Source organism: Marmota monax, unplaced genomic scaffold, assembly GCF_021218885.2.
Source record: "Marmota monax isolate L192 unplaced genomic scaffold, Marmota_monax_Labrador192_F-V1.1 WCK01_AAM20220418_F8-fsc00019, whole genome shotgun sequence".
Lineage (NCBI taxonomy): Eukaryota > Metazoa > Chordata > Mammalia > Rodentia > Sciuridae > Marmota > Marmota monax.
This window is the reverse complement of record NW_026695242.1, coordinates 10,216,534-10,232,787: the sequence shown is the minus strand read 5'-3', so window position 1 is coordinate 10,232,787 and position 16,254 is coordinate 10,216,534. Positions and strand designations below refer to the sequence as shown.

Genomic DNA, 16,254 nt, shown 5'->3' with positions numbered 1-16,254 from the left:
AACAAGCAAAATATTTGAATTCAAGGCCATTTGAGGATATCTGAAATATATACACACTATACTTCCATGCATATTGAGAGACCGACTTTCAGGCATTACAGAATCTTTTAATAATGGACTATGAAACAAACAGTTGGACACTATCCAAGTTCTGGAAGGTTGTCTCTATCCCCACTTATAGCATATGGCTAACGCTATTGGAACTGACAATAATGTGAAAACCCCCCAGCCGTCCATACATCTATCAATTATAATATTGAATATTATATATTTCTGTTACAATGAGCTTCCAAAGCCCATATTTAGTGGAACAGACTCAGAACTGCAATTCATGGATGGTAGGAACTTGAATTTTTATCTAAGCTGGTTTTAGAAGTCACAGATAGTTTTTGCATATTTACTTTTGAAGAAATTGGACAGTAGGTAAATCAGATTCGGTTTTAACAAACTAATACTTGTATGTGAATAGGTGACAGCTCAGTTTTTCAACAATTCCTATATGTGACAGGACCACTAGTCTCAGCTCACTAACCTGAAAATAGAAGGCGATTAATACTAACCTCAGAATAATTCATTTCCTTCATTCACATTGAGTTTTGACAAAGACATTGCTGGCCTTGTGGTGTTACTGCCAATAACGAGACAGAAAAATGAAAGGGGTTTTCTTAACAGCCTTTTCCCTTTCCTGGGAGATGGAAGATAATCAAGCACCAGAGAGATATTTTCATAAATTTTGAAAACAGTTAACAAAGTGCTTTTAAAATGACTGGAGCATTGCACATGTGTTTAAAGGAACAACCCAGGTATAGACAGAATAGTCTGTTTAGAAATGTAAGAACAAAGTTTGAACAGATATATTTTTGGTGGAAACAAAAGTCAGTATTATTATTTACCTGCAGTCAGAGGGTTCTCAGATCTCATATATAACTAGAGTCACCTTGACAGCCCTGTACAAGCTGCCTGGTACATAGCCCTCCCCCTGGAGTCACAATGCACACTCAGGGAGGGGCCCAGCAGAGCCTTTCCACCAAACACTTGAACTAGAACTAGGTCTTGAGATCTCAAGTTTATTTGGGGCACCTATTCCTCTCTCAATCTAGCAAACCTATTATGTCAACTTAATTAGAGAAGTTAACCTTTCTTCCAAACCTTAACTACCTAAAATTAAAAGTTAATATCAATATATTGTTTACATATACAAATATGTAACAACAAATCCCATTGGTATATACAACTATAATGTACAAATAAAAACTGTGGAGGAAAAATTCATACAAATAGTTGAAGGCTAAAATAGAATGAAAATGTTAATTTTTTTCTTAGTTTTTTTTAAAATTTAAAATACAAAATAAGAAATATTGGAGTTAATGAGGATTGACAAAGATTTCTCCTTTGGGATTTCCTATATAGCAGCTCAGTCCTCTATGAATAGTGAACTCATGAGAGAAGGAGAGGGAGAGAGAAGCCTCCCATGCCAATCACTTGTACGACTACCACCAAACCTCCCCCTTTTGTGGGTGAGGGGAACTCAGGCCTTGTATAGGCTAGGCAAGCATTCAACCAATGAGCTAACCCCCAGCCCCAAACCCCTTTTTAATCCTAGATTCCTGAAGTCTTTTTGTTTGCCTTCCATTAGGCTTTCTGTGAGCCCTAAGATTTATACTTTTATACCATTTATTTTCTGTCTTTCAAATTCAATTAATCTTCAGTAACCCTAATAGGTTTAGCCTCTTCTAAATACTCTAACATGAATACTGTTTCTTAATAGCCAAACTCTTTTTATCCCTCTTAAATGAAATCTTTATTTTCTTTCCTACCCTCTGATTGAAACAATGAGAGAATGGCCCATGCACTTCTCGTTCCTTTAGCCTTTGCCCTTTAGTGGAAAGTCTCTAGTTAACAAATCCCCACTTCTATTTCTATGTGTTATCTAGGCTCTGCCTCTTTATTTCAACATGCTCTTCTAAGAAATACATTTGTCTGTATCTATCTTTGCTGTTTTTCTTCCTTCCAACTGAAAAGTCTTTGAGAGAATGAGTCTTATATTATTTCTATATTATTATTGGCATAGCATAACCGCATACCTCAAGCACTGACTCGTAACACAGTATATACTAATTTATTAAATTACCAATGCCTTTCACACCCAAAATAGACTGGAAATAAAACTGACTTGGAGGTGATCATTGAAATAGTGAGGGGATGGACATTATAATAGGGTAACCCATCGGCAGTCAAATTTTTAAAAGGTGACGTGGACACATCTCTACAGAACCAGTTCCTATGTACTGGGATTTGGTTCTTGGCTAAGCAAAAGTTTCTCCAAAAGAAACTTAGATACTTCTCTTGTGTGACATTATGAGATACAGAAAGCAAAACAAATAGGTCAATAGCAGCATTAAGGAGAAGAAGCAAAGTCTAATAATTTTTTTATTTATTATTTTCCTAAAGAAAGTTCTAAGCATAGTAATTACTTATCAGCAAAAAAAGGATTATCTTCCCCAACCCCACCCCACCCCCAAGGTACTAGAAATTGAATTCAAGGTGCTCTACCACTAAGCTACATTTCCAGTTCCTTTTATCTTTTTATTTTTATTTCTCACCAAGTTGCTGAGGTTGGCCTTGAACATGTTCAATACTTCTGCCTTAGCCTCCTAAGTCACTGGGATTACCAGTGTGTGCCACTGTGCCCTGACAGAAAAGGATCTTCTTAAATTTGAATAGTGCTGTACATTTTAAAAGTACTTTTCCCATAAACCTAGGGAATCAGCAGGTTAGTTGTTCATCCCCATTTGAAGGTGAATAACTTAAACATGCTTCTCTTTTCCTATTCTGGACTTTCTTTGTAAATAATTATTAAATGTTAGGCTATTTTTGTGTTGACCTAGAGACTGGGTTTGAGTTTTATGGGGGGTTTTGTTTGTTTGTTTGTTTGTTAATGGATGTATTCCACACTATAATGAATGCAGAGCAATGTTTACAACATGTATAAAATGTTTCATTTTTAAAAAACTTTATTAAGATTTAATTAACAAATAAAAAGTGTATGTATCTATGATATACAACATAATGTTTTGATATATGTATATGTATGTATATATATGGTATATATACATATTGTGGGATGATTGAATCAAGCTAGTTAACATATGTATCCATCATCTCACATATTATTTTTTTGTGTGTGATGAGAACCTTTAAGATCTATTCTTCGAGCAATTTTCAAGTACACAGTGCATTGTTATTAGCTATAGTCACCACGTTATACAATAAATCTCCAGAACTATTTATTTCTAATTGAAACTCTGTACACTTTGATCAGTATCTCCTCACCCTCATTAAATCGAATGATATTTCATGTGCTTAGCATGCTTGAGGCCCTGCATTCAATCCCCAGCACCAAAAATAAATGAAATAGTACTACTAATAAAAATAAGACAATGAATGAATAATTAATGATATTTCATAGTCAGAAAACATCAATAATTTTATTTGGATTCAAATTACTTCATATAAGGTTTTTGTCAATTTTCTTGTCAATGCCCCAATTTATTTTTTTTTCTCTTTTTAATTTTTATTGTTGGTTGTTCAAAACATTACATAGTTCTTGCCCCAATTTAAATAGTCATATTAAATAAGTGATTAATTTATACCACATGATATTTCCAACAACAGAGTCGAAGAACAACTCTAAGAAAATCCTAAAGAAGGGTAGCATTAGATAGAGTGGCCCTCACCTATAATACCAACTACTTGGGAGGCTGAGGCAGGAAGATTGCAAGTTAAAGGCCAACTTGGGAAACTTATCAAGACCTTGTCTCAAAATAAAAATTTTAAAAATAAAAGTGCTAGGGATATGGCTCAATGGTAGAGTGCTTACCTAGCAGGCTGAGGGGCCTGGGTTCAATCCCCAGTACCATGGGGGAAAAAAAGTTTAAAAAGAAAATAATAATAAGCCAGGAGCAGTGGTGCACACCTATAATCCCAGTTGCTCAAGAGGCAGAGGCAGGAGGATTGCAAGTTCAAAGCTAGCCTCAGCAATTTAGTGAGGCCCTAAGCAACTCAGTGAGACCCTGTCTCTAAATAAAATATAAAAGAGGGTTGGGGGTGTGGCTCAGTAGTTGAGTGCCCCTGAGTTCAATCCCCAGGATCCCTCCCCAAATAATAATAATATAATGCTGAATTAGTATGACTTGAAAATTATACTCCAAGGTATTAGCATCAAGTTTTGGTTTATAAAACAAAACAAGTTTTTAGGATAGATCTTTTCTTCAGGAAAAGTCCTAGGAAAAAAATAGACTCAGCAAAGTAAGTTTTCTGTGTGACTTAATTGGTTTACATGATTTACTAAAGTCTGTCTTGATGACTGATGCCACATTAATTGTTTTGTTTTCAACTTGGTACCATTCCACCAATACCATGATCTGCTGACAGGGGCAATGACTCATTCTTATTTTGAAAGTAGCATAAAATCGCCAGGTATGGTGGTGCATGCCTGTAATAACAGCCGCTCTGGAGGCTGAGGCAAGAGAATTTTGAGTTCAAAGTCAGCCTCAGTAACTTAGCAAGGCTCTAAGCAATTTAGTGAGACCCTGTCTCTAAATAAAATATAAAAAGGGCTGAGGATGTAGCTCAGTGGTTGAGTGCCCCTGAATTTAATACCCAGTACAAAAAAAAAAGTGGCATAAAATCAACATTTCAATTTGTAAAGGGTAGGAATGCATTCAAATAAAAAATAATACAAGCCAAATGTCACCCTGAACACCCCAGATGAAATGTCTCAGAGAACTAACTTTTGGTTTCCCTTCCTGAAACCCACTCCTGCCTCATCCCACCAATGCTTCTGCCAGTTGTTCAGGCCATAATTAAAAGAGACTTTAATATAGTCTCTTTTGATTTTGTTCTTTTCTCATATCCCACTTTCAATCTGTCAGCAAATCATTCAGCTCTACTTTCAAAAGATATCTCAAACTCTGCCCGTGTCTCACCACCTCCCACTGTAAGTATTCCTTGGTCCAAGCCACTGTTATCCTTGCAGAGTGCAATTGTCTTCCAACTGATCTGCTCACTTCTACTCTTGCCTTGTTCAACTTGATTCTTCTCATAGCGACCACAATGGAGCTTTTAAAAAACCATGTCATCTGTTTCCTTTCCATGGTCTGCAATGCCTAATATGATCTGGTTTTGTATATTTCAGGCCTTATTTCCTTCCATTCTTGTTTTTCACTCACTTGGCACACTGGTCTTGACTCAAACACACCAAACACTCTTCTCTTTAGGCCTTGACATTTCTTCTTCAAACAGGAACATTTTTTGTCCCCCACCCTAGCTGGTCTCATGACTAACTTTTCCACATTGGAATCTTTGCTCCACCTTCCTAGCTATGAGAACATATCTTTCTTCCTCCCTCACCATTTCCCTTGCTCTACTTCATTTTATTTTTTCTTTTAGGTATGAAGGATTTAACCCAGGAACACTTTACCATTGGGTCACATCCCCATCCCTTTTTATTTTCTATTTTGAGACAGGGTCTCACTAAGTTGCTTAGGGCCTTGCTAAATTATGCTGGCCTTTAACTTCCGATCTTCCTGTCTAAGGCTCCAGGTATCTTAACATTGATACCTTCCCACTAGAATGTCAACTCCATGGAAATGTAGTTTTACTTTTAACTTTGCTCACTACAGAATCCACAATTCCTAGAATGGTGCCTACCACACAATAGATGCTTAATAAATATTTATTAGGTGAGGGATGGGGTATAAATCAGTGCTAGAGCACTTACCGAACATTGCAAAGTCCTGTGTTGTATTATTCCCAGCTCTGGGGGGAAAATGATTGGATAAATAAATGAAAGCTAGGTAATCCACAGTAGCACTTGAACTTTTTTAAAGCAAAACATTTTACAACAAGTGTTTTTAAAATTAATAGTTAAAGAAAACAGTTTTTAAATTAATACTCGAAAGAGATGCATCCTATTTTCTATTTTTAGTTAATACTCATCAATTTTGCAATTTATATATGCATTTTCATCTCAGAACCATCTTAAATAGAATTGTTATTCTATTTGATAGATGAAGATAATTGAGATTCAGATGCATTAATCAACTTTCTCAGGATAACAAAATTATTTAGTGTTGGAGCTAGGATTTAAACCCAGATGTTCTGATTATAATTAGATGCTCTTTGATACTCTTGGAATGAAAACAAAGCATAATTCCAGCTTTTTTCCCCCTACTATAAATAAAGATACATTTGACAGTCACCTTAAAGCTATGACTCCTTTACTAGTTTATAGTTTTTTCCTTTTTGTCTATAAGTTTCTTTTGCCCTACTTTATCTATCTTTACCCTGCAATTAAAAAGTAAGCAACAACAGAGTTAACAGGAAGTTCTCATGAATAAAACAATCCAATAGACATTTGTTTACTACTTTCTAGGTGCTGTGTGTGTAGAGATGAGTGTGCAAAAACAAAGTGAGGAAGAGAGAAAAATAAATAGGCAAATTAAGTATAATGGGTTAAGTGCATGTTTTGAGATAAGGACAGTGAGTTTGGGGAGCACATTGGAGAGGACCCAACCCAGGGAAGAAAAGAAATCCTAAGACACTGAAGTCCCAGCTAGGAACTGCAGATCATATGAATTTGGTCCCTTCAAAGAGTAAAGGGAGAGGGGACAGGGAGCAGCCCAAATAAAGAGACCACGTACAAAGATCTAAAGTCAGCACAGTCCATTCATGAGCCTGTATTTCAATAGAACATAATATGCTGAATTAACTACAAATCTAGAGTTCAGTTTCTTTTCACAGTTTTTCCTTGGATCAAGTCACTTCACTGGTTCTGTTTCTTATCTACAAAATGGAGACCATCTGTGGCCATACTTGTTATATAATGATAAGAGTAATAGTAACCACCATTTACTGAATATTTACTAAATATGAAGCATATTTAATTATCACTTCAATCCATGAGGTGGCTACTGTTATTATTCCTGTTTTATAAATGAGGAAACTGAGGCTTACAAGGGTGAGACTTTCTCAAGTTTATACAACTCGGACTGTCAGGATTAGGATTTGAACCAGTCTATCTAGCACCGAAGTGTTAGGTCATAAAACATTAAAATATTGCATGCAGAAAGCAATGTTTAACTAGATGGAATCCAAACTGGACCTGTTAGTGTCAGCATAGCAGTCTATCCTTTTCCCCATGTGATCAGAGGCATAAGGTCTTGTCATGCTGGGTCTAGTGGAGTCCTATATATTTTATATAAATTTATGGTAATGGCTGTTTGGGAATAAAATGTCTATCCAAAGCAGATGACCAGTGATTATTAGCTTTGTATTGCATGTTGAGTACATTAACTGTAAATAAAACAATATTTAAAGAAAGAAAGAAAGCAGTGTTTACTTATGTGAATATGAGTATTCTTTTTTTATTTCCACCATAAATATAAACTTTTTGAAAGTTCTTCAACATTAACATCACCTTCACCTAAGTAGAGTTTTTTTGTTTTTTTGTTTGTTTGTTTGTTTGTTTGTTTTTGTACCAGAGAGGGATTGAATCCAGGGATCCTTAACCACTAAGCCACATCTCCAGCCCTCTTTTTGTATTTTATTTAGAGTTGTTTTATTTAGTAGTTGTTCAGGGCCTTGCTAAGTTGCCGAGTCCAAGTTTGAACTTGCAACCCTCCTGTCTCAGTCTCCCGAGAATACCTGGGAATACCTGGCAGTAGAGGTATTTTTATTGTGGTTTTGTTTTTTGCAGTGCTAGGGATCAAACCCAGGATCTCCTACATTCTAGGCAAGCACATTACTATTGAGCAATATCCCTTACCCTAAGTTTTTGTTGTTGTTGGCTTTAAAAAAAAAAATTATGAGACTGTGAATTGAATCCAGGGACACTTAACCACTGAATCATATCCCCAGCCCTCTTTTGTATTTTATTTAGAGACAGGATCTCATTGAGTTGCTTAGGGCCTCACTAAGTTGCTGAGGCTGGCTTTGAATTCATGATCCCGCTGCCTCAGCCCCACCTCCCAACCCCCCAACCGCTGGGATTATGGGCCTGTGCCACCGAGCTGTGCCACTAAGCTGTGCCACTGAACCGTGCCACTGAGCCCAGTCAAGAATTTAAAATATATATATATATATAATCAGTTAAGTACCCATTTTCATGACAGGCCCTGTTTGAAGCACTTTGCCTTTGTGATGTATTAATTCTCCCTCCTCTGAGAAGTAGATATTATCCATTTTTTACAGATGAGGAAAACCAAAGCTCAGAGAAGGTAAATTTCTCAAAGTCACAAAACTGCTAAAAGTTGAAGGCAGAATTTGGAATTGAATGTATCTAGATCCAAGGCCATGCTTGTATCATGTTGCCTCAAGATCTAAGTATCGTAAAATAAAGAGTCAAAAACAAAGTCACATTACAACACAAAATAGTTATGTCCAGCTAATAGAGAAAAAAATCATCCTGATTTATAAGGCACTTAATTTTCATCCTTGAATCTAAACATACTAGAAACTCAAACTAGGCTAAAGAAATAGTTGATTTACAAATGAGAAACTACAATATAATATTAAAAGGTTAGAATTATGTACAATAATTCTATTTATGAATTACTGATTGTAATCAATAAGTATATTAATTATATTTTCAAATAGCATTTTGAACCTTATTTCATATATCTTTTCTTCCACAGAGCTGGCACACAAATGAGAAAATTTTTCAGTGGGGACATCAATTACATTTTTATATAATATTTTTTATTATTATTCATTGTTGTTCAAAATTTTAAATAGCCATATCCTTCTAGTTCATAAATATATTATAATTCAATTAACTGTTTTTTTTTTCATTATTGTACATAATTCTAACCTTTTAATATTATAACTCATACTATGACGAATATCCTTGTAGATGAATCTTTGCCCTCCTATCACGTTTGTATTTTAAATTAATTTCTTTTAAAGGCACAGTGTGGGCTGGGGGATATAGTTCAGTTGATACAGTGCTTGTCTCGAATGCATAACAACACCCTGAGTACCCAATACAGCCAAAAAATAAAAAATAAATAAAGGCACAATAGACTTCACCCAAATAAGTGGCTCCAGTAGGGACAATCTCAGGCTCTGGCAAGCATGTGGAAAAAATATTTTGCTGTAAGTGATCCTTTTAGCCATCTCTAATTGCCCTCTCAAGGTGACTGCCTACTTTGCCAACTGGGAGGTTAGTTTGGGATAGCACTATGGAAGTTTGAAAAGTAGGCCAGTCCTTGGGAAGCCTTAAGGGTGACTTAAGGTGTGTGGAGGGGTTATATTGTACAAAGAAAAGGAGATGAATGAATTTAGATAGGTTTCAACATAGAATCTTAAAGCCAGGAGAAATTTAGAAGATTACTTTCTTCTCCATCCTCCCAGCACAAGGCCCAAAGCATAGTACAAAGAATGACAAAGTATCTTTCTCTTGTTACTGTCTCTGATTGATTGGTGGTGGTGAAAGCATGGTGTGTAAGGCAAGTGAAGGTCAATGGGAAGAATACTTATAACAGTGAGCTTCATCTATTTATCATAAGAGAATGAGAATTAATTTAATTTTTAAGTTTGCAATTCCTCTAGTAAATGTTTAAATGAATAAATAGGTCTGAGATTAATAGTATAAAATCGGTTTTCATTATTGTACTTTTTTTTTCTTTTCTTTCTTTCTTTTCTTTTTTTTTTTTTTTTTTTTGTACTGGGGATTAAACCCAGGGGCATTTAATCACTAATCCACATCCTCAGCCTTTTTAAAATTTTTATGTTGAGATAGGGTCTATCTGAGTTGCTTGCCTCACTAAGTTGCCAAAGCTGGTTTTGAACTTGCAATCCTCCTGCCTCAGCCTCCCTAGGCACTGGGATTACAGGCATGTGCCACCATGCCTGGCTATTGTACTAATTTTTTTAGACTTAAAAATGTCTATTTTTTGAAAAGGTAATATATTCATATATTTAAAACTCATAAGTTAACTTAGTGAAAAGTCTCCAGCCAAGCTTGCATTCTGCTATATTCCCTTTTAACTAATATTAAAGAAAAAATTTTAAAGCCTAGGCTCTAACTCACCTTTTTTTTTTGGTACTGGGAATTGAACTCAGGATCACTTAACTACTGAGACACATTCCCAACCTTTTTTATTTTGAGCCAGGGTGTCACCAAGTTGTTCAGGGCCTCACTAAGTTGCTGAGGCTGGACTTGAATTTGTAATCCTCTTGCTCAGTCTCCAGAGTTTCTGGGATTACAGGCATGCTCCATGGCACCCAGTAATATTTTTTAAATTTTCTATATATCTATTGTAAACAATGTTAAGAGGAGAGGGTGGAGAGCAAATCTGTGTTTGCATATCCAAAAGACATTTATTTTTTCTCTCTCCCCCTATCTTTTTTCATTTTATTTTTTTATTTGTTCTTTTTAGATATGAATGACAGTAGAATGTATTTTGACATATTATACATACATGGAGTATAACTTATTCTAATTATGATCCCATTCTTGTGGTTGAACATGATATGAAATTACACTAGTCATGTATTCATATATGAACATAGGAAAGTTATGTCCAATTCATTCTTCTATTCTCTCTCTTTTCTTTCTTTTTAGTGCTGAGGATTAAAAAACCAAAGTCTCACACATGCTAGGCAAGTTCTCTACCCACTGAGCTATATCCCCAGCCCCAACATTATATTTAATATCACTATAATTATACCATAGCTTTCACAATTGAAATTGCATTTAAAAAATTTAATAAAACAGTAACTTCTCAGGCTTTTATTTTCAATTTCAGGGAGACTTCCTTCAATTTTTACTTATTTTATAATTGGCAAGTAATCTTTAAGTCCTAAATTTTGTAAAAGTGTCAAAATGAGGTGATTTTGGGCTGGGGATGTGGCTCAAGCGGTAGCGCGCTCTCCTGGCATGCGTGCAGCCCAGGTTGGATCCTCAGCACCACATACAAACAAAGATGTTGTGTCCGCCGAGAACTAAAAAATATATATTAAAATTTTTTTTTAAAATGAGGTGATTTTTATTTTGAGTTCTAAGTGCTTAAGAATATACATCATGCTGTAATAAATATAGACATTACTTCCTAGAAGTGATCCTATTTTTGTTATTATTGTTTTGTTGTAGCATGCAAGACGACAGCATAGAAGCTTCTACTTCCATATCTCAACTTCTAAGAGAAAGCTATTTAGCTGAAACCAGACATCGGGGAAACAACGAGAGGAGTCGAGCAGAACCTTCCTCTAACCCTTTCCATTTCGGCAGTCCCTCTGGGGCTGCTGAAGGAGCAGGAGGCCAAGATGACCTTCCAGATCTTTCAGCCTTTCTGAGCCAAGAAGAATTGGATGAAAGTGTCAATTTGGCAAGATTGGCAATCAATCATGATCCTTTGGAGAAAACAGATGAAGCCCAAGCTAGAAAACGTTTAGCTTCTGATCAGATGAAACACTCACCTAAATCAAGTTTTGAGCCTAACTTCTGTCAGGATAACACTCAAAGTCCTACCAGCTCTAAAGAGGACCCCCAGGAGGCAAAAAGGCTACAATATAGTTCTGAAACCCAGTCCAAAAAAGTATTCCTAAATAAGGCAGCCGATTTCATTGAGGAACTTTCCTCCCTTTTCAAGGCCCATAGCTCCAAGAGGATTAGACCTCGTGCCTGCAAAAACCACAAGAGTAAACTGGAATCTCAGAACAAAGTTATGCAGGAAAACAGTCCCAGTTTCTCAGATCTGTCAGAAAGACGAGAAAGATCTTCTGTTCCCATCCCTATCCCTACAGATACCAGGGATAATGAAGTGAATCATGCCCTTGAACAACAGGAAGCCAAGAGGCGTGAAGCTGAGCAGGCTGCTAGTGAGGCATCTGGTGGAGACACCACCCCAGGGTCTTCGCCTTCATCTTTGTACTATGAAGAACCTCTGGGTCAACCTCCCCGGTTCACTCAAAAGTTACGAAGCAGAGAAGTTCCCGAAGGATCCCGAGTACAGTTGGATTGCATAGTGGTAGGAATTCCACCTCCTCAAGTAAGGTAAAAATGTCCCATTAGTAATGTTTGGCATGGTGCTTTCCATCTACCATGATTCTGCTAAGTGTGACCTGTTAAGTATGTGGTTTCAGAAATTATATATACTTCCTTTGAGAAAAGTAGAAAGTGTCTAAAAAGCTCTGTTTAAAAGAAAAGAAAAATAATATTAGCAATGTATGTAGTTTAAAATTTTCTAGGGCTGACATGGCTCATGCCTGTAATCCCAATGGCTCAGGAGGCTGAGGCAAGAGAATCGCAAGTTCAAACCCAACCTCAGCAATTTAGCAAGACCTTGTCTCAAAATAAAGAATAAAAAATGGATTAGGGAAGTGGCTCAGTGGGGGAACCACCCTGGGTTCAATCCCTGGTACAATAGATAGATAGATAGATAGATAGATAGATAGATAGATAGATAGATAGATAGATAGATAGTTTTTTTCTAGGGCTGAGGATGTAGCTCAGTGGTAGAGGTCTTACATGAGGCCTCATGCATGGGGCACTGGGTGCAATCCCCAGAACTGTAATCAATCAACTAATTTTCTACTTTTCATTATTTTTAAAAAATAAAAATAACTAGGTGAGACTAAGACTAATAATAAACCTTATTTAGCCAGTATATTAAAAAGATTTCAAAATGTAATTATCTAATCAAATATTTTACATTGTATTCTTTATGCCAAGTATTCAAACCACTGTGTGAATTCTATACTTATAGCCCATCTCAATTTGGATGCTAAATTTTTCTAGGAAAAACTTATTTTACATTTAAGATACCTGTTGTTTTGTTTTAGAATATTCAAGAAAGCCAAGTGGTAGGATAAATACAAAATAAGGCTGTGGTTAACATCAATTTAAAGACTCATTTTACATGTAATATATTTATTGTAAAGTTTTGATTATCAAATTAATGAACACTAGTCTGTCTAGTTCCCAAGTCTTTCCCTAATATGACTGATTAGTAGAGGGAATATTCATCTCCCACTTGCCCACTAAAGTTAGCTTTTCTCTGAGGCAGACAAAATATAAACTTAGGCCTCCTGCTCTGCATAAGCTATACCTAACTTTGTGTTCTGATTTTATTTTGTATTTTTAAGGATCTCTCTCTTTCACATTTATGGTTCTACAAACCTGGAACCAGCCTTAGTCCTCAGGGTAACATTTGCTGCCTCTTATAACACGTGAATAATGTGGTTGAAGTATCTTACTTTAGTAGACAATTACTGGTACTTAGAGTTTTATAAGAGTTGCTTGCTTTCCTAACCACCTAATTACTCCTAGAATATGACATCTGATATAATACTCACATTATAGAATATAGTATTAATACATTTATATTTATCATTATAATGTAATTAATATTTTATATATGCATACTATTTCAAGAGAATCTGCCCCAAAGACATACTCATATATTGAAATTTGTTTTCAAATATTATCAATTTCATAAGATATATCAAATATTATTTCTACAGCAGCACTGCATTTTATTATCAGGTTTTATTATCTCTTCCTTGAGGGCAAAATTCTGGTGTTTCTGTCTTTGAATCTTGAGTACCAAGCAGAGTCTGGCCCATAGTAATCACTCAGCAAAATTAATGAATAAAGAAACAGAAAAAAAAGACTATATTTTCAGGGATCATTTCTGTAGTTGAGTACTAGAGAAGTTTCTCTGGACACGTAGAGCATCAGAAACCAGGAGGACCTATAGCATCCTCTCTTAAGTGTGAAGCTGGCTCTTGATGTTGCTTCATTGCAACCTCCATTTACTATTGGTTATTATTGTTCTCCTTGGAAGAGTAAAGGGGAAGGACACCAACTGAGTGCTTTTTTAAAAAAGAAGAAGTTGGGAGGCTGAAGCAGGAGGATAGCAAGTTCAAAGCCAGCCTCAGGAACAGCGAGGCCCCAAGCAATTCAGTGAGACCCTGCCTCTAAATAAAATACCAAATAGGGGTAGGGATGTAGCCCAATGGTCAATACCTGTTACCAAAAAAGAAGGAGGAGGAGGAGGGGGAAGAGGAGAAAAACAAGAAACTCAAATTTAAATCAGGAGTGAGATAATTGGCTTAGGATGTGATTGCCCTTCTACTGTAAACAAGCCTGATGAAGGATGCTCCCTGCGACTCTGGTCAGACCAGATCATTCAGGGACTCATCCTTGCCATTTCTCAACCGTGACAATTTTAGATACAAGAATGAATTCAGTCAGGTGTGGTAGTACATGCCTGTAATCCCAGGGGAGGCTGAGGGAGGAGGATCACAAGTTCAAGGACAGCCTGAGCAACTTAGTGAGACTCTGCCTCAAAATAAAAAATAAGAAGAGTTAGAGATGTAGCTAAGTGATAGAGGATACCTGGGTTCAAATCCAGTATCAAAATAAAGAAAGAAAGAATAAATTCGGTGCACCCATGAGAAAAATAAAATATCAGCCAGGAAAAACTATAAAGTACCCATTCCCTGAAAACAAAGTCATCTTATAGCAAGTCAAAAACTACTTAATCAACCAAGTAAAAATTTACAAATCTACAAATTTGAAAGTGAAAGAAAAATACTCAGCTTTCATGTGGTAATGTTAATTTTACCTGAGAAGAATTTCATTACTAATTAAATTTATATCTATACCCCAACCATTGATTTGATTCTAGGAAACTAGTAGGAACTCACTAAATTCATTTCTGAATGATTTTGTACTTTATTTCATGACTACAGTTCAATTAATACAAAATTTATAATTTTCCATATGGGCTAATAGCTGTCACTGTTTTCTTAAGCACAGAATTTATACAACTTTAATCAGAAAGCAACTATTTGTTTAGCTTTTAATTTGCGCTCGGCAGTGTTGTCAATATAATGATGCAGATGATACAAATACGTGTCCCTGCCTTCAAAGAGTTTGCAATCCAATTATTTAAAAAATCACCCTAGTTTTTATCATACATAAATCTTAAGTAGTATTAGGCTAGGGGAACTAGAAAAATCAAAGAAAGTTTCAGAGACATAGGGGACTTTTAGTTGAATTTTGAAAAGTGAAAAGAATTTAGGTAGAAATTAACTCATTTAATTCAACAAATATAGAGTTACTAAACCATTCACTGGGAATACAAAATAATCATGAGTTTGGGAGGTGAGGGACCTTGTTTTAAAACCAAGTCCCAACTATGTTGACAGGCTAATTCATAATCTAGTACAAAAACCAGACAGATATGTAATCAAAGCACTTTTGATTTGCAATATTGTATAATAAGGGCTATAATAGAAGTGTGTACTGGACGCAATGGTGGCCCAGAAGAAGATGTGAGTTACCTTGCCTGGAGTGCAAGATAAAGGAACATTAAGGAGGTGAAGGAGGCTAACTGTAGGAGAAAGCAAGTGCAAAAGACCCAAAGCAAGTGTTCTCAGGGAACCCCAAGGACTTGACTATATTGAAACCAGGGTAACAGGTAAGGAAAGATTAGAGATAAGATTAAAGAGGTGGGTGAAAATGATGCGTCCTTTCGGGTCAGGTCAACTCAACATGATTATATAAAGTCACAGATACTGACACTGACATTGTAATCATCTCATGTCCGTTGGGACTGGAATGGGTACAGTGGGACAGAGAAAAGATGTTAATGATCAATATTTAGAAGAGAAGAGGCAATCATCAAGTTGAACTTGGTTATTAACTAAATGGGAAGGTTGAGTAAAAAATTTACCCCATAAGTTTGAAACCGGGTACCTGAAACAGAGATGGGGATCACTGGCGAGTACTGAGAAAATGGAAGAGGTGTCCAATTTGTGGAGGAAGCTGATGGAAATTTGAGTCTGAGGGGTGAAGGGAACATATCTAATAGGCAGTCAGAAATTTGACTGAAGGTCAGATGAGAGGATTAGAGAACTAGAGCAACCCAAGGAGTAATCTGGACACTGGGAAAAGTCTTCCACAATATCTCTGTGCCCACATACAAAGATGTTGAGTCGATCTCATCAAAGGGATTCATCTATTCCATCATCACCCTGTGTTCTTGACATAGCTAAGTACTTGTGGTTTCCTGATATTTACAGAGGGACACATAATATTTAAAACCAACTTCTAGTTGGTTCCGTCTAGTGCTAAAGTGTTTTCCAGCCTTCTTTTAACAATAGTTTTCCCCCCAAAACCATTGCATGTTACCTCAATCTCTCTCTCTCTCTCTCTCTCTCTCTCTCTCTCACACACACACA

At 36.1% G+C, this 16,254-nt stretch overlaps 1 protein-coding gene and 1 non-coding gene across 3 annotated transcripts in view; both read left to right on the top strand.

Moving 5' to 3' along the window:
- Window positions 1-16,254, top strand: part of Mypn (myopalladin) — a 121,840-nt gene that overhangs the window by 20,511 nt on the left and 85,075 nt on the right. The window contains exon 2 of one of the 2 annotated variants that reach the window (XM_046419722.2): window positions 11,156-12,058. The exons of the other annotated variant lie outside the window; for it this stretch is intronic. Within the exon in view, the coding sequence (XP_046275678.1) occupies window positions 11,157-12,058 (902 nt within the window). The 5' untranslated portion in view covers window position 11,156. The remainder of the gene's footprint in view (window positions 1-11,155; window positions 12,059-16,254) is intronic. 2 annotated transcript variants of the gene reach the window in all.
- Window positions 13,673-13,880, top strand: LOC124076189 (small nucleolar RNA U3). Its single transcript, XR_006846287.1, has one exon. It is a non-coding gene; the product is annotated as a small nucleolar RNA U3 (small nucleolar RNA).